General features: G+C 43.9%; 1 protein-coding gene across 1 annotated transcript in view; it reads right to left on the reverse strand.

Annotated features, from left to right (window-relative positions):
• The window catches only part of LOC309569086 (uncharacterized protein), a gene marked incomplete at its 3' end in the record, with an annotated part of 62855 nt that overhangs the window by 35977 nt on the left and 8349 nt on the right, over positions 1 to 18529 (reverse strand). The window contains exons 4-10 of the mRNA XM_082274850.1: positions 17098 to 17275; positions 15760 to 15825; positions 9634 to 11308; positions 7591 to 7677; positions 5910 to 6080; positions 3211 to 3381; positions 1583 to 1747 (exon numbers count right to left, since the gene is read on the reverse strand). Coding sequence (XP_082130976.1) covers positions 1583 to 1747; positions 3211 to 3381; positions 5910 to 6080; positions 7591 to 7677; positions 9634 to 11308; positions 15760 to 15825; positions 17098 to 17275 — 2513 coding nt within the window. The remainder of the gene's footprint in view (positions 1 to 1582; positions 1748 to 3210; positions 3382 to 5909; positions 6081 to 7590; positions 7678 to 9633; positions 11309 to 15759; positions 15826 to 17097; positions 17276 to 18529) is intronic.

Genomic DNA, 18529 nt, shown 5'->3' on the forward strand with positions numbered 1-18529 from the left:
CCAATTACAGACTCACATAACTACCATGAGTCACAAAAGAAATTTACCTACACTAGTTGCACACTAGAGGGTGCTACATTTAGTTTTGAAGGGAGTGATAAGGGGTTGGAACTCCTGTCTGGTTTTTGATGTATGTGATTCATCAGGGAGAGTTCCCCTCACTTTCTGTCTCAGAGGAACAGCAGGAAGTGTGTGGAGCACTCCCTAAATTTAGGATAAATGCCACCTTAGGCAGTTGTCGCCACCTGTTCTGGTGGCAACCATTAAAGTTAGCATTTTATTTATTTATTACAGGAACTTATAAAGTGCCATCAATTTATGCAGCACTTTACATATACAGTATATTGTACATTCAAATCAGCCCCTGACTTCAAGGAGCTTACAATCTAAGCTCCCTAGCTCACATTCACACATACCATATACCAGGGCCAATTTACCTACCAGCATGTCTTTGGAGTGTAGGAGGAAACATTTGTAGGCACAGGAAGAACATGTAAGCTCCATGCAGAGAGTGCCATGGTTGGGATTTGAACTGACAACCCTAGTTCTGCCAGATGGAAGTTCTAGTCACATAAACACAAATAGTGAATAATATACAATGATAATGAATAGATATAATAAGTGATAAAAAACCATGAAGGAGTATAGTGTTTAAAAGTCCCAAAGTGAATAAGAATAAAAAAGTCCAAAAACAAAAGTGTAGAAAGTATCCAAGTTGGAGTAACGTGAAGTAATCCTCGAGGAAGTGTATAGATGGGGACACCACAGTGCACAGGTGTAAATAAGCAGCTTACCAGAGCGCCATGGCTACTCAGCTTAATGAGAAAGCCTCACCAAGCATTGGGACAATCCATATAAACATCAATGACTTCCAAGGGAAAATATGTCAATATCGTGAAAAGATTAATCCCTCATAGCAATTCCGTGGTGGTCAGAAGGATATATGAAGGAAATAAACAGAGAACCATAGCGTAATCCCATAAAACATATAGAAAGGATTTATTAAAAAGCTACTCAAAAACAGATGATAAAAACAGGCATGTAGTAATGGTGGCTGAGAGTCCGATCGCGGCGTCCCGTGTGTATCCAATCAGCGTGTAAGCGTAGGGCCGGCAGAGGTAGGGGGCATGTGGACGTTGCGTCTGGTGCGTCTATTTTTTATTCTAATTCACTTTGGGACTTTTAAACACTATACTCCTTCATGGTTTTTTATCACTTATTATATCTATTCATTATCATTGTATATTATTCACTATTTTTTAGCGCTACACTTTTTTATATATTTTTGTTGCATTTTGATCATTGTCTGTTGATCTGGTGTTAGCTGCTTTATTTGCTCTTTTCATATTTATTATTGATTATCACTCTTTAGCGCAGAAATCCCCCCCCCCCCCCCCGTTTCCATTTTATATTTTAACTATAGCTTTTTCCTTCTTCCACTTTTATACCATACCTTGGATATGATTAGCACAATATGACAATGTTCAAAGAAGATCCATCCAGTTGACATTTCAAAACCTTTTTACCAAGTCATCAAAAAATCTACATCTCATCGTCATTGTCTAGTCTTGGTTCTACATACCTGACCCTCTTCAGGCTGGGTGATTCCAGGATGAGCTCTCGGAGGTAAGGGGTTGAGGCACCTGTAAAGATGTTGTTGCTCAGCTCTAGATATGTGAGGTTCTTATTGTTACTCAGAGGCATCATCAATGGGAGGTGTTCATCGTCTAGCGAAATACCCTGTAGCCTGTCCAAGAGGAGAGAGAAAAGTATAATATCTTCCACAAATCGGTTTTCCTCATTTTTCAAAGTAATATAGAAAGTTTACAAGTTTAGCTTTTCTTCTTTCCATTTCTCTCTATTTCTTCTTTGCTCCCTCCCTTCCATTCTTCTTTATTTTCTTCCAACGTTCCTCTCCTCTCCCCCACCCTTTCCTCTCTTCTACTTTCCCTCACCCTTCCCACTCTTCTCCTTTCCCTCTCCCTTTCCTATATTCTCCTTTGCCTTTCCTTTCTTCTCCTTTCCCTCTCTGCTCTTCTGCTTTCACTCTGCCTTTCTTCTCTTCTCCTCTTCCTCTCTTCTTCTCTCCCTCTCACTTTCCTCTCCCACTCTCTTTCCTCTCTTCTCCTCTTCTTCTCTTCTCCTTTCACTCTACCTTTCCTCTCTTCTCCTCTTCTCCTTTCACTCTCACTTTCCTCTCTCTCTCTTTCCCTTTCCTCTTTTCTCCTCTCCCTCTCCTTCCCCTCTCCTCTCTTCTCCTTTCCCTCTTCCTTTCCCCTCTTTTCCTCTCCCTCTCCCTTTCCGCTCTTCTCCTTTCCTCTCTTCTCCTTTCCCACTCCCTTTCCGCTCGTCTCCTTTCCCGCTCCCTTTCCGCTCGTCTCCTTTCCCGCTCCCTTTCCGCTCATCTCCTTTCCCGCTCCCTTTCCGCTCGTCTCCTTTCCCTCTCTCTTTCCTCTCTTCTCCTTTCCCTCTTCCTTTCCCCTCTTTTCCTCTCCCTCTCACTTTCCTCTCTTCTCCTTTTACCTCTCCCTTTCCTCTCTTCTCCTTTCCCTCTCTCTTTCCTCTCTTCTCCTTTCCCTCTTCCTTTCCCCTCTTTTCCTCTCCCTCTCACTTTCCTCTCTTCTCCTTTTACCTCTCCCTTTCCTCTCTTCTCCTCTCCCTCTCTCTTTCCTCTCTTCTCCTTTCCCTCTTCCTTTCCGCTCGTCTCCTTTCCCTCTCCCTTTCCGCTCGTCTCCTTTCCCTCTCCCTTTCCGCTCGTCTCCTTTCTCTCTCCCTTTCCGCTCGTCTCCTTTCCCTCTTCCTTTCCGCTCGTCTCCTTTCCCTCTCCCTTTCCGCTCGTCTCCTTTCCCTCTCCCTTTCTGCTCGTCTCCTTTCACTCTCCCTTTTCATTTTGGTCCTCCCTTACTGTTTCTTCCTTCATTTTTTTTCCTAATATTTCTTCCTTCATTCTTTCTTTCCTACCCCCCTCCTTTCCCCTCTGTCCTTCAATTCCTTCCTTCATTATCCTTCCCATTCTACCAAAGTAGCGGGTTCTCTTTAATGCAGGCCCATACAGCTGCCTATGCTTACATTTCCCTTGCTCCCTTACTCCATTTTCCCAAAGGAAGAAGACAAAACATGTAACATTGCAGGTTGCCAATCACCAACAACACATCATGGTAAGAAGAAGGGCAGCAAGTCCAATGCTCTGTATAGTGAGGGTATACTCACATCAACTGTTCTACTGTGCAGGTTGAACTGGACAAAGCCTTCATCAGGTCACCAAAGTAAGGACAGATCAAAAAATTAAATGATAGGACGAGTATCTTCAGAGATTGGTTACTTCTTATTGCCGATGCCAAAAGGGAGCAGGACGTGTCCCCCAGCCAGTTACTGCTCAAACTGAAGAAGGAAATAAGAATGTAAGAGAATGAGAATGATAATGAACTATGGATCAGCTGTGTGCATGCAACAGCCCTTCAGTCCTTTCAAATTCTTTGGCCAGCATGTCTCATAGGTTTGTGGGCCTTTACCATGTGTGCTTGGTTATTTTACAGAGTAGGCTGCCAGGTCCTACCTAAGCCCTAACCACTTACACGGGCTTGGGACTGGCATTAAGAACGATAACACCAAAGAAGAAAGGATCCAATTAACCTACCAGCATGTCTTTGGCGTGTAGGAGGAAACCCATACAAGCACAGCCAGAACATGCAAACCATATACAAATCAAGTTCTAGGTGAGATTCAAGCCAAGGACCCTGGAACTGCAAGGCATTAAGCCATTGCAATAAGCCATTGTAATATCCATGTGTTTTTTGTCTAGCTTTGGATCAGTGGTGGCCGGTGCGTTGGGGGCACAGGGGCGCTGCCACCCATCTATGCGTCCGGCCCCTTAATCTGCATGCAGGGCGCCAGATGCATGGAGTTCAATGGGGCTTTTTTTGTCACCTGATTAGAGCCAGAGGCTCTAATACGCTTCAGCAAAGGGTGGACCTGGGGCACAGAGCAGTGCGCCCCGAGCCCACCCATTGTGTGACAATAGCGAATGAAAATTCACTATTGTCACATGGATCCTCCTCCTGGCCAATCAGGAAGCGGGTCCGATACGTGCTTCCTGATTGGCCAAAAGGCAAACCCCATGCCATAGGCCGAGGAGGAGGCGGGAGGACTGAGGACTCGAGGAGACGCCGGGGGACTGAAGAGAAGCCGCCTCTACAGGTAAGTGCACTGGTCTCAGGGGGGGGGCTTGGCACGCTGTTCACTCTGCATTGAAAGGGGGCACGCTGGCATCTCTGCAATGAATGGGGGCACTCTGGCATCTCTGCATTGAACGGGGGCACGCTGGCATCTCTGCATTGAAAGGGGGCACGCTGGTCTCTGTGCATTGAAAGGGGGCACGCTGGTCTCTGTGCATTGGAAGGGGGCACGCTGGTCTCTGTGCATTGGAAGGGGGCACGCTGGCATCTCTGCATTAAAAGGGGGCACGGTGATCTCTGCATTGAAAGAGGGCACGGTGATCTCAGCATTGAAAGGGGGCACTCTGATCTCTGTGCATTGAAAGGGGGCACGCTGGTCCCTGTGCATTGAAAGGGGGCACTCTGGTCCCTGTGCATTGAAAGGGGGCACGCTGGTCTCTGTGCATTGAAAGGGGGCACGCTGGTCTCTGTGCATTGAAAGGGGGCACGCTATGCCTTAATTACTGAAGGCCCCTTTCACACTTTTGTGACCTCAAAGTCACTCAATTTTTTTACAGCGTTTTTTGCTGCAAAGCAATGCCTATTACATTTTTCTGTTTGCTCCCCCCAAAAAATTTTGAGCACCAGCCGCCACTGCTTTGGATATGTGGGTAGGTCCTCCCTCATCTACATTGCTGCTGAGGATGGGCGCCACCTGCAGTGGAGAATTTAGACTGCATCTGCCTACAGATTTAGGAAGTGTTGAGACCTCTGTCAGGTGTATATTTCTATCTGTAACATAGTTAGTCAGGTTGAAAAAAGACACAAGTCCATCCAGCTTAACCAATAAAAAACAAAAAAGAAAACACAACCTTACAATCCCATATACACAATCCTATACCCACAGTTACATAGTTACATAGTAGGTGAGGTTGAATAAAGACAATAGTCCATCCAGTTCAACCTGTGTAGGTGTGTGTGGCCGTAATCATCTCACATACCTCATAATAGTTGAATATTTCAATAAGCATAAGCATTTAGATGGGAAAACCTGGGCTCCAATGGACCACACTTGAGATGAGTACAGTAAACAGAACTAAAACCTAGAACTTTGTCAGAATTAAATTTTGTCAGCAAACTCTGCATTCCTTCTTGATGATAGAGGTATGTTAGCATTGTGACATTGTCCAGCTGGATTTAGATCAAGTGACCTGCCAAGGAAATGATCCACTGATGTTGAAGAAACCACATTTTCAGGATGTAAAACCAGGAGACATAAAACCTCAAATGATCGGATCCTCCACAATATGGGAAGAGAAGACTTTCTCAGTTCTATAAACGGAAGACTGATTCACCAGGCCAGGAACCACCTGGTTCTAAGAAACAGCAAATTCGGTCTAGCCAGTAATTCTAACAGCTTGTCTGATGACAGCAGAAGGAAACGCTGAGACAGCTTAAGAAAAGACTAGAGGAAAAGGAGAGCATTAAAAAAGGTGAACCACAGCTACATGACTCTGCTGCAACAGTCAAGAGACAGGTAATTCCCTGACTGAGGGACAATGAGGGACATAAGACCCCGAGCATCAGTTATAAAACATAACTTTACCACGTAACCCTTAAAAACATTGACTAAAAACCCTTTATAGTTATCCTTTCCAAGAAGTTGATGTGAATTTCCAACCAAATCAAACATGTTGGTGAACTCCCAAAACCAGTCCCACCAAATGCCTTCTCATTTACAAGTCTTCTACTCACTCCAGTTCCTCTAATGTGCAGGTAGGACTTGACAAAGCTGTCATTAGGTCACCAAAATGAGGTCCATCCAGCCTGTTACAAGACAAGTGAAGTATTCGTAGTGACTTGTTGGCACTGATTGCAGGTCCTAAATACGAGCATGCCAGGTCTGTTAGTCCAGTGGTGGCCAAACTACAGCAAGGGAATATAAAGCAAATCTGATTAAAAATAATTTATTCTGTTTGTTTCCCTGGAGTGCAGGTTTCAAGTGTAGTGTACTGTCTATGCCAGTGTTTCCCCAACTACGGGGCCAGATGCGGCCCCTTGCTTGCCTTTATCCAGCCCTTAGGGTGCTGATACTCTCGCTGATACAAGGCACTATTCCTTTTACTGACACCAATGATGAGGTACCATGTCTTCCACCACATTACCAGTGGGGCATAATACCTCCCACTGATGGGGTACTATTTCTCCCACTGATAGCAATGATGGGGCACCATGTCTTTTTCCTGGACTACACTAACAGTGGGGCATTATACCTTCTACTGACACCAACAAGGGGGCACTATTCCTCCCACTGATACCAATGATGGGACACTATTCCTCCCACTGATACCAATGATGGGACACTATTCCTCCCAATGATACCAATGATGGGGCACTATTCCACCCACTGACACCAATGATTGGACACTATTCCTCCCACTGACACCAATGATGGGGCACTATTCCTCCCACTGACACTAATGATGGGGCAGTATTCCCCCCACTGACACCAATGATGGGGCACTATTCCCCCCACTGACACCAATGATGGGGCACTATTCCTCCCACTGACACAAATGATGGAGCACTATTCCTCCCACTGATACCAATGATGGGGAACTATTCCTCCCACTGACACCAATGATGAGGTACTATTCCTCCCACTGATACCAATGATGGGGAACTATTCCTCCCACTGACACCAATGATGAGGCACTATTCCTCCCACTGATACCAATGATGGGGAACTATTCCTCCCACTGACACCAATGATGGGGCACTATTCCTCCCACTGACACCAATGATGGGGCACTAATCCTCCCACTGACACTAAAGATGGGGCACTATTCCTCCCACTGACACCAACAATGGGACACCGTTCCTCGGACCAATACCAACAATACTTATAGGGGCACTAATATTCCAACTGAGCATAGGTGCTAGGTCATTTTTTTTTTTATTCCCACTGACCACCGAACTTGAAACATTGCCCACTCCTACTGATGCTGGATCATTTTCTACTCCCACAGGCCACAGTCTGGCTCCCCCAAGGTCTTATGGAAAGCAAACTGGCCCTTTGTTTGGAAAGTTTGGAGACCCCTGGTCTACGCTGACAGCTCTCCTGCTACCCATCCTTCATTTAGAGCAAGTCTGAAGTAGGGCTTTAACCAAAAAATGTGTTTTCTCTTACGTCCTCCGACAGTCGCCGCCTCCTCTAAGTCATCACTATTGGATATTGACTTCCGCTCCGCAGGAGTAGCTACTCCTGCGGAGCGCAAGTCAATACCCAATAGTGATGACTTAAAGGAGGCGGCGACTGTCGGAGGACTCAGAGAAAGGAATTTTACAGGTAAGATTTTACAAAAATTCCGTTATATCTTTTCTATTTTACAACATCACAATGAATGATACAATCACATATGATAAGACAACTTACTGCAGAGAGTGTATCTTGCAGTAAGGATGTTTTAATGCTGAACATATAAACTCGACTCCCTCATCTCCGAATCTATTGTAATCGAATCTGTGAATAAGATACATTTCAGTAACATATACAAAAAAATGCATTGTGCAATTACTCACATATACTTTACTGTCCTCCCTACAAGAGAATTTGTAATTGTGTTCATCTTTGTGATTCAGGCACTTTTGCCAGATAGCATAGCCAGACCCTCAACCTCCACTGAAACAGCACTTGGTCAAGAACATATGCCCAGCTGCTGACTGGCCAGTGAAGGAGTAGCAGAAGACTTATGTAGACATCCCTGCACTCATTTTGCTCTCTCGTCCTGTCAGCATGCTCGTTGTCAGCACATGTGCAATGCAGCACAGCTGATTGGCTCCTAGTGTTTCCCTCTCTTTGGCTTCTTTCACACGGTCCGCCTCCGCAGGCGGATCCGTGTTGCTCAGCGGGGATCGATCCGCGATCCCCGCTGAGCCGGGGCGGATGACAGCTCCGTCTCCGCTTGCAGAGCGGAGAGGGAGGTGTCTCGGCACCCGCTGCCCTCTATGGGGGATCGGAGGAGAGCGGACCGTTTGTCCGCTCTCATCAGATCCGCTCCGCTCCGATTACTGAACGGATGGAAAAATAGGGTTTCCATCCGTCCAGATTTCAGCACAGGATCGGATGCGGATGGCAGCGGGTGTCAGCGGAGGTGACCTCCGCTGACACCCGCTGCCCCATAGAGCTGCATGGAGGATCCGATCAGATCCGCCTAAAAAACTGACAGGCGGATCTGATCGGACCGCCCGTGTGAAAGAGCCCTTTCTCTGCAAAGCACAAAAATAAAGGAGGCTCATATTAATAACCCCATACTAGCTGTATTTAAAAATATTTTAATTTTTTAATTTTTTTATATACATAACTGATATCTATTAACAACTTAAGGACCAGGCCTATTTCTGACACAAGTTAAAATCAGTATTTTTTTGCCCAGAATATTACTTAGAACCCCCCCCCCCCAAAAAAAATAAATAAAATATATATATATATATGTGTGTCTGTATATGTATATGTATAACAAGTCAGTGCGTATGACCAGCGGACCCGATGTCCGCCGCTCACTCGCGATCGTTCGATGTGAAGGGAGAAAGGCAGGCGGCTAATGTAAACAAAGCCGCCTGTCATTCTCCCCTTTGTAAAAATGGAGATCACACGGTTCTACTATGTAGGACCGTTGATCTCTGTTCTTACACCAGTAGCCATGTCCAATCACAGTTAGAAACACGCCCCTAGGGACATACTTAACCCCTCCTTCCCCAATAAAGTTAACCCCTTCCCTGCCCGTGTCATTTTTACAGTAACAGTGCATATGTATAGCACTGATTACTGTAGTAATGTCACTGGTACCCCCAAAAGTGTCAAAAATGTCAGTCAAGGGTCCGATCTGTCCGCTGCAATGTCGCAGTCCCGCAAAAAAAAATCGCAGATCGCCGCCATTACTCGTTAAAAAAAAAAACAACAAAAATGACAAAAATCTTTCCCTTAGTTAGAAAACGCAATAACTTTTGCGCAGACCAATAAAAATACGCTTATTGTAATTTTTTTTACCAAGCATAGGTAGCAGAAAACAAATTGGCCAAAAATTTTAAAAAATTTAGATTTTTACTTTTTTTTGGGGGGAATTTCATATAAAAAATGTGAAAAATATTGTTATTTTTGAAAAATTGTCACTCTCTTTTAGTTTATAGCGCATGATCAAAAAATCTCACAGGTGATCAAATACCACCAAAAGAAAGCTCTGTTTGTGTTAAAAAAAGGACGTCAAATTTGTTTAGGTACAGTGTCGCACGACCACGCAATTGTCCGTTAAAGTCACGCAGTGCCGAATCGCAAAATAGGCCCTGGTCAGGAAGTGGGGTCAAATCTTCCGGGGCTTAAGTGGTTAATTAAGCACAGGAAGTTAATAACATTGCCTTCCTTAACATAAAGAAGTTTATGAGCTCTTAAGACATATGAAGACATGCATTTATATTGTACCCTATGTTACGTATTTTATGTAGAACAGGTGCAAATCTCTCAACATCCTCCCTCTGAAGGTTACATGCTCCTAAGCCAAGAACTTCAATCTCTTCAAAGGACTGAAGCGTAAAAGACACCACAGAGCAGTCCAGGGGGGTCAGGTTGACTTGACCAAAGAAAAAATGTCTGAACGATCCGAGGCATTCTGAACAAAAGGCCTTATTCTGTAGCTCAAAGAATTTAAAACATAAACTCAATAGCCTTCTTTTTTTCAAGGTTTCACGTTCTGTAACCTCTTGTTGAAGCCAAGTGAGGACATCCTTGGAGGCATCAGAAGACAAGTCACCCAGATAAGGCTCCAAAATGTTCCTGGTGGAGATATCAGAGAGGCCACAGAGAAATGAGAGAAATAGTTCACCATAGTTATCTTTGAAGGACTTGGCTCTTTCAAGTGAGCTATGCAACTTCTCGGGAGAATAATCAATATAGTGAACCAAGGCAGCCAAAAATTCCTGGGTGATGGGGTGTAGGAAGGAATAGGATGCCTTGGGGGAATGTGTGTATTCTTTCATTAAACCTGATAAAAGTTTTGAGGTCCTGTCCACATTAAACTGTGACAAGGTCTGTTTTTCAAATTTGGTAATGTGGTTCATAACTCCATGTTCTGCCATCCACCCGATAGATGTCAACAAATTCCGAGCACTGAATTTATCTGGACTATGGTTGGACAGAACATCAGCAATGAATGTCGCAAAGAGCTGCGTTAGAGTTTTCGGCAGTGATGGCAAAATTTGGTCATCACTGGTTGGTTTTCTTTTAAAGAACTTTGATAGGACTGTGCAGATGATCCAGCAGTATGATGGGTTGTAACAGAAAGTGTGCAGAACACCGTTCTCCCTCAGAAAACCCAAAACCTTGTCGGATATTTCTTTGTTCATGAAGAATCTTTCAATATAAAGCTGACTTTCATTTGGTAAGAATCCAATGACCTCCAATACTCCCTTGAAAATGCTAATATCCTTTCCCACTAATCTGTCTGGTTGGGTGGTCATAAGCAAACGGCAGCCCTTGAGTAGAGACTGCTTTGCCAAACCAACCACAACTGCTCCAACATTTTCTACTTGTTTTATATTGAGGGGCAGCCGGCGGGATTTAAAATTTATTTCATGAACACTTTCATCCAGGCCATCAAAGATAAAGAGTAGCCTTTCTGGATTGTGTAAAATGTTCCCAAGTTGAATCTCTAAATATGGATATTCCTGAAGGATCATTGACTCCAAGCTGATCTTTTCTAGCTTGTTGAGATCCCGGAATCTTAAGAAGAAGATGAAAGAAAACCTTTGATAGAATTTGCCGTTTGCCCAATCACAAATCAGCTTCTCCAGTAGCGTTGTCTTTCCTATTCCTGGCACACCAGTCACCATCACTGCATGTGGTTCACATTTAAACCTTTCGCACCATCGGAAAAGTCTGTTAGGAGAAACACTTCCTGCAGCAGTCCGTACATAATCTTTATGTTTTGTTGCTGTCTCTATAAGTTTGTATGTAGCGGATCTATAAAAGGGGCGGACGTGGGATGCAATCAAATCCATGTAACGATCAGAAACATAAAAATCCTTATTCTGTCTTGTAGATTCTGAAGATTTTGTTATAACAGTTTCTAGCAGATGTTGTTTGTGATGTTCCTGTATTTCTGTCAAAGCAAAGAAAGCAAAAAGTAATATTATTAAAATCATAATAAAAAAAGCAAAAATATTTAGTTGCTCAAATATCAATTCATATGTTACCCCTGATAGACCAACCAGTTTTTTTTTTGGTAAGGTGGCCATGGGTTCTAAGCTCACCCCAAGATGAACTAGACATGAAGAATAGAATCATCTAAAGATGTGTTTAGGTCCAGCTGCCATTTTAAAGACGAATGCTTGGGACATTGGAGCTTTTATGTTTAGATAACTAGTCCATATTTCTGCCAAAGCAAAGAAAATAAAAAGAGAATTTCAATAAAATTATAATAAACAAAAAAAAATGAGTTGAGAATTAGATAGTTACATAGTTACATAGTAGTTGAGGTTGAATTAGTGCCGGTTCACACTACGTCGCTCCGACTTCGGGGGCGACCTGTGAAGTCGCGTGCAGCGCGACTATGGCACGACTTGCACGGACTTCATAAAATGAATGTCTATGCAAGTCGCTCCAGGTCTCCCCGAAGTAGCACAGGACCCTTTTTCTAAGTCGGAGCGACTTGTGTCGCTCCTATTAGAACGGTTCCTGTACCGAACAATGGGAGCGCGCAGTCTGACAAGTCGCGGTCCAAGTCGGAGCAGTGTGAACCGAATCTAAAGACAATAGTCCATCCAGTTCAACCTGTGTAGGTGTGTGTGGCTGTAATCATCCCTCATACCCCTGAATGTTCTGATCCTTGAGATCTACGTCCAAGAGTCTTTTGAAAGCCACCATACTTCCCGCAGAAACCACCTCTTGTGGTAGAGATTTCCACAATCCTGTAGCCCTAACAGTAAAGAACCCCCTGCGTTGCCTGAGGTTAAAACGCTTCTCCTCTAATCACATTGTATGCCCTCGAGTCCTCATGCAATCCTTTCGACTGCATGAGGACTCGAGTGCCCAAAAATCGATCCATATGCTGAATTTTTTTTACTTTTGAAAGACTAACCTTTTTTTTTTGGTATCATGGGCTCCAAGGTGACCACAAACTGCATGAGATGAGCTGGATGTGCACAACAATAGAACCATCTAAAGCATGGGTGTCCAACCTTTTGGCTTCTCTGGGCCACATTGAGTGTAGAGAAATTTTCTCGGGCCGCATATAAAATATATACTATAGTTAAGGTATATAAGTAATAAAACACCGCCGCACCCTTCCCACGCTGTCACGTCCCCCCCCCAGCACTAATTTAACACAACTAGTGGATGATCCCCTCTGAGGCTGCCTCTGTGGCCTTGCCCCCGACTCGACTTCCTTCCTCCCCAGAAAAAAAAAAAAAAATTGTCGGGGGGGCAGTGAGCCGCATTGCCTGCAGTTCCGAGCCACAGGTTGGACATGCCTGATCTAAAGGTATCTTTAGGTCTAGCTTCCACTTTAAAGAGGAGTGCTCAGGTCATCTGAGCATTCATGTTTAATGGACCAGTCCATCCAAAAATACTTAAAGCAAAACTAAACCCATTGATTTAACTTTAAAGGCAAAATACAGTGAAAAAAAAGCAGCTTTGCACAAAAAGGTGACCACCCTAATATTCAAAGTAAGTTCATAAATAATACTTATCAAGTGCATCAAAATATGTACACTCAAAAGTGCCCAAATATATATATATATATATATATATATATATATATATATATATACACAGTATATATATACATACAGTATCTCACAATAGTGAGTACACCCCTCACATTTTTGTAAATATTTTATTCTATCTTTTCATGTGACAACACTGAAGAAATAACACTTTGCTACAATGTAAAGTAGTGAGTGTACAGCTTGTATAACAGTGTAAATTTGCTGTCCCCTCAAAATAACTCAAAACACAGCCATTAATGTCTAAACCACTGGCAACAAAAGTGAGTCCATCCCTAAGTGAACATGTCCAAATTGGTCCCAAAGTGTCAATATTTTATGTGGCCACCATAATTTTCCAGCACTGCCTTAACCCTCTTGGGCATGGAGTTCACCAGAACTTCACAGGTTGCCACTGGAGTCCTCTTCCACTCCTCCATCACGACATCACAGAGCTGGTGGATGTTAGAGACCTTGCGCTCCTCCACCTTCCATTTGAGGATGTCCCACAGATGCTCAATAGGGTTTAGGTCTGGAGACATGATTGGCCAGTCCATCACCTTTACCCCCAGCTTCTTTAGTAAGGCAGTGGTCATCTTGAAGGTGTGTTTGGGGTCGTTATCATGTTGGAATAATGCCCTGTGGCCCAGTCTCTGAAGGGAGGGGATCATGCTCTGCTTCAGTATGTCACAGTACATGTTGGCATTCATGCTTCCCATAATGAACTGTAGCTCCCCAGTACCGGCAGAACCCATGCAGCCCCAGACTATGACACTCCCACCACTATGCTTGACTGTAGGCAAGACACACTTGTCTTTGTACTTCTCACCTGGTTGCCGCCAAACACGCTTGACACCATCTGAACCAAATAAGTTTATCTTGGTCTCATCAGACTTCCAGTAATCCACGTCCTTAGTCTGCTACTCTGATTGGCTGCTTAGATCAAAAACAAATATCCAATACGCCTAGGTATGGGGAGTATTTGCCTATCCTTTACCTCCCATGATGCAACAATGGGTATTTGGGCTTCCAATTCCCAGGCTCAGAATTGTTCCATGGAGGCAGGGAGAAAGTCCTTAAAGTGGAGTTCCACTTGTTTTTGTGTTTATTCTTGAACCTGTGATGTGTCCTAGAAGATTGCAGGGAGTGAGGTGGGAGAGGAGAACTTCTGCTCAAGGCGGCCCGAGCAGAAGTGCGAGCGGGTACCTGTCAAGTACCCCCTCGCCCTCTAAAGAAATGGCATGCCAAATGTGGCATGTCAGGGGGTCAGGAGTATTTATAGCGGAACTTCCACTTTTTGTGGAACTCTGCTTTAACTCTGTGAAAGCTAACCAGAGGGACATGGAACTAACAGAAGCCGTGTGGTGGTATTGAAGTAAACTTGTTGGCCTGCCCCGAATTGGCAAAGAATTTTTTTTTTTTTGCCTGTGATTATGAAGCTGTTTAGAAGAATGTGATGGGAGGCTTTTGAAAGGTCTTCTACCTTGTGCCTATGATGGATCTCAGTGCTGTAGGAGTGCCATTACCTTTATCTCTGTAAACTAAACATAATGCTGAAAATGGCCTACAATGACAGGAGTAGACAAACTATATTACTCTGCTCAAAGCACTCTACACCCTGCTCCATTTGCCCATAGGCACTGGCTTTAAGCGATTTTCTACCTGCTCCACAGTCATAGCCTTCCAACAAAGAAAAATAAACCACTCTCCATCATAAAAGCCTGGTATGATCCAGCTGCTTCTCTGGTCTGTATGTCAGACCTGGGTTTGAAGCTGCAATCTGTGCTGTGTCTGGAAAGGTCTTGTCTTGCTGAGCCTCCTAAGATACTGGCCAGCTTCCTCTCTGATCTCTTAAGGCAACCTTGCCTTGTGTCTTGTTTGTCCTGAACCTTGAACCCTTTGCTCCTCCCACGAACTTCCTATTAAAGCCGTGTCTTTGCACTTCCTGTTTGCCAGAATGTTGTTCTTCGCTTGATCCCAACCTGTAACCAGTTGTTACCAACCTTTGGCTTGTGTACTGACTATGCTTCTCCTTGATCCCTTCCTGCTATATCTGCTACTGGATCCCGGCTTGCTCACCTTCTGGTGGGACAATCCTGAAGGCTGTGACCTGGTAGTAACATGCAGCAAAAAACGTCTCTATCTCAAGGCCGGGCTCCGATAGCAGATATAGCAGGTGGGGATCAAGCAGAAAGGTAGACGGTAAACAAGTCAAAGGTCAGTAACAGGCATTAGCAGGTTGGAATCATGGAGATCAAGGAGATTACGGCCACACACACCTACACAGGTTGAACTGTATGGACTATTGTCTTTATTCAACCTCAACTACTATGTAACTATGTAACTATGAGAAGTAAAATTGAGGAACCATCAGCAGATCTAGTAAAAACCAGGTAGTGCTTAGACCTCAAGCCTCGGGTGAGCCCACGTCATCCGCCAGAGTGATCTGCTTCTGCGCTTATCCAGCTAGTCGGTGGGAGCCTCTATATTGCTTCAGCTACTGGTTTCTGAGCCTAACCCCTGACTGTGACATAGTAGCTTATTTTACTCTATGGTTAAGCCCTTGAGAGAGTGAAACACGTTAGAAGGCATAGGAGCAGATGGAACAGCCTTTGTACTAGAAAGTACTAATACATTTTCATACTAGGCTTTTATGATGGAGTATGTCTTCTTTTTTTTTGTTTGAAGGTTATGAATGACAGAAGTAAGTGTCTACATTACACAGGATGCCTACTTTACCCATCGGCTGGGACTTGGCATAGAGTCCTGTCTTTTTCACGTTTTGCACCAAAACTAGCCTTACGGCATGCATTAGCTTTCCAATCATCGAACAACCGTTAAAATTTACCTTTCAGCTCTGGAGTCAGAGGCTGTCCATTCCGGTCCAGTAATATCTGTTGCATCAGACTGTCCCCTAAACAAATAGAAATCACAGAAGGAGACAATAAAAAAATCAGTATTTTAACAACTGAGTCTCTTTTCTTTGCCATTGGTGAGCGACTTACATAAACAAGAAATAGAGGAAGAATAACGCAGGAAAGTCTTTCTAGTGTTCACTGTTAGTACACATTTAGTGATAAATAGAACAGCACAAAAGTTAAAGAATGAACTATTCATCCCAGTGCTTTATATACCACCATATACCTTCTAGCAGCAACACTCATGGGCCACTTTAGAGAAGAAAGAAGAAGGGCACAAACTGGAGTGGTCAACTTTCATGGATATTTGAGTATCAGCTTTGGCGTATACCTCTGTTATGAGTAGTCGTTCAATGAAGGACATTTACGCCAATTAGTTTGCATCTGTTCGGGTAAGCTTTACTGAGAGTATCTCTTGCAAGGACCACACGCTTCTAGCATGTGATGTCTTATACCTTTTTGATACATCCTTTTATAGCCAATTTTTACATTGTAGCCTATGACAGGCATACGTCCAAAAACATGGTTATACAAGATTACACAATATTTCATAATACATTCTTTGTTGATTATTTAGCCAAGTTCTTGGTCAACTTGACCGGGATAGGATGAGGGACTATAGGTCAAGATGACAATTAAAATGATGGATAATATGAAATTAATGGCCGGTTACTGGAATTATGGTTATCTCCTTTTTCACCTCAATTTTATATGTCCATCTACACTATATTACCAAAAGTATTGGGACACCTGCCTTTACACGCACATAAACTTTAATGGAATCCCAGTCTTAGTCCAAAGGTTTCAATGTTGAGTTGGCCCACCCTAACAGCTTCAACTCTTCAGGGAAGGCTGTCCACAAGGTTTAGGAGTGTGTCTATGGGAATGTTTGAGCATTCTTCCAGAAGCGCATTTGTGAGGTCAGGCACTGGTGTTGGACAAGAAGGCTTGGCTCATAGTCTCCACTATAATTCATCCCAAAGGTGTTCTATCGGGTTGAGGTCAAAACTCTGTGCAGGCCAGTCATGTTCCTCCACCCCTTATTTATGTCTTTATGGGCTTGCTTTGTGTATTTCTTTTAACATTAGACATCAGCATGAGAGGAGGGGCATTCGGGTAGGTCCTGAATAATATCCAGGCCATCCTCGCCTCTTTTATATTGCTATTAAAAAAAAATATTTTTGCTTCTATCCAAAGCTTTTTTTTTATAATATACGTAGGTCAAGGAATAAAATAATTAAACATACAGAACTTCACATTCTAGTTACCGAATTTATCCAATTCATCTCGCAGTGCATACAAATGGGCAGGTGAATTAAAAAACTGTTGATTGTAGATGGCTTCCAAGAACCCCAAGATGGCCTCTTTTCCAGCATCCAGAATATCTTGTACCAGCTTCTCGGAGAACATAAAGGGTCCCAGGTCGCTCCTCATTTGGAGATATAACTAGAATACAATGTTACTGATTTCAGACAAAATCAACAGAAGCAAAATATTTGTGAATATAATTAGTTTCATTATCCCAAATAGACTCCTCCCTCCACCCCCCACCCTCCACTTCATTGGAGATTCATGTAGAGTACGGGTGTCAAACTCAATTTCATCATGGGCCGCATCAACATTATGGTTGCCCTCACTGGACCTGTTGTATCTGTAAGACTAGATGTCCAGAGCAGTCCACTCATCCCCTACATGAGATGTCAAGAGCCCCCCCACCATTAGAAGTCCCCCAACCTTCCTTACATCACAATGCACCCCCTTACCTTATGCTGCTGCTGGGAAGAAGCTGGGGGAGAGCTGGGAAGCAGAAAGTGCAGGGTCTGAAGGAGGACCAGAAGAGAGCTGGAGTCAGCTGCCGGAGTCTGCTGAATGCAGTGACCAGGGGGTGCCAATACAAGGGATTGCAGTGCGGCTGCAGAGGGCTGCAGGTTCTATAGAAGGAATTATGTCCTCCTCTCGGTTGCCGACTGATGCGATAGGGTGGGGGGCAGAGACAGGCTTCTCTACAGCTGCACAGAGAAGCACAGAATCTGGCGGAGGAGTTGTGTCCTCTCTGCTGCTGATTGGTATGAAAAGGTGGGGGTAGACACGAGGAGTGCCATAGCTGCAGGAGAGGTGGGAGGGTCACATGGAATGGCCTTGGAGGGTTGGATTTGGCCCGCGGACCTTGTGTTTGACACATGTGATGTGAAGTCAGACATACATAGTATATAACATTTTCTTAAAGAGTTATATATTGGTTTTGTATGTATTTCATTTATCATGGTAAGGACTTAAGAAAAGTTCATTAGCTCAAAATGTATTTTAGACGGTTTGAACCATGTATGGGCAGGCTAAATGTACCCAAGTTGATTGATGAATCAGAAATCGAGAAACCACTGTGTTCTGCCGGAGGGGATGGCTTCCTCTGCCCCCCACCACCAGGAGAACACAATGGATCCACGGGAGGGTTTCCCTCATCAACACTGACTAACCCGTAGTTACAGGAAAGAGAATCACTCCCTCTATGGCCGGCCATACACAATGAAGTGTAACTTATTCTTGTCCTCCTTTAGACAGACCGCTCGGTAAGTAAGTTGTAATAAAGAGACAGAGAGTCTGAAAGAAAGCAGCTTCTGCTGTCCTCTCTTTAGAAACCTCATGGCGCTCAGGGATTTATGTATTTGTCATAGTTGACTTTTTCCTTTAAATATTTTTTTT

This window comes from Pelophylax lessonae (genome assembly GCF_965119305.1).
Source record: "Pelophylax lessonae genome assembly, chromosome: 13".
NCBI classification, from domain to species: domain Eukaryota; kingdom Metazoa; phylum Chordata; class Amphibia; order Anura; family Ranidae; genus Pelophylax; species Pelophylax lessonae.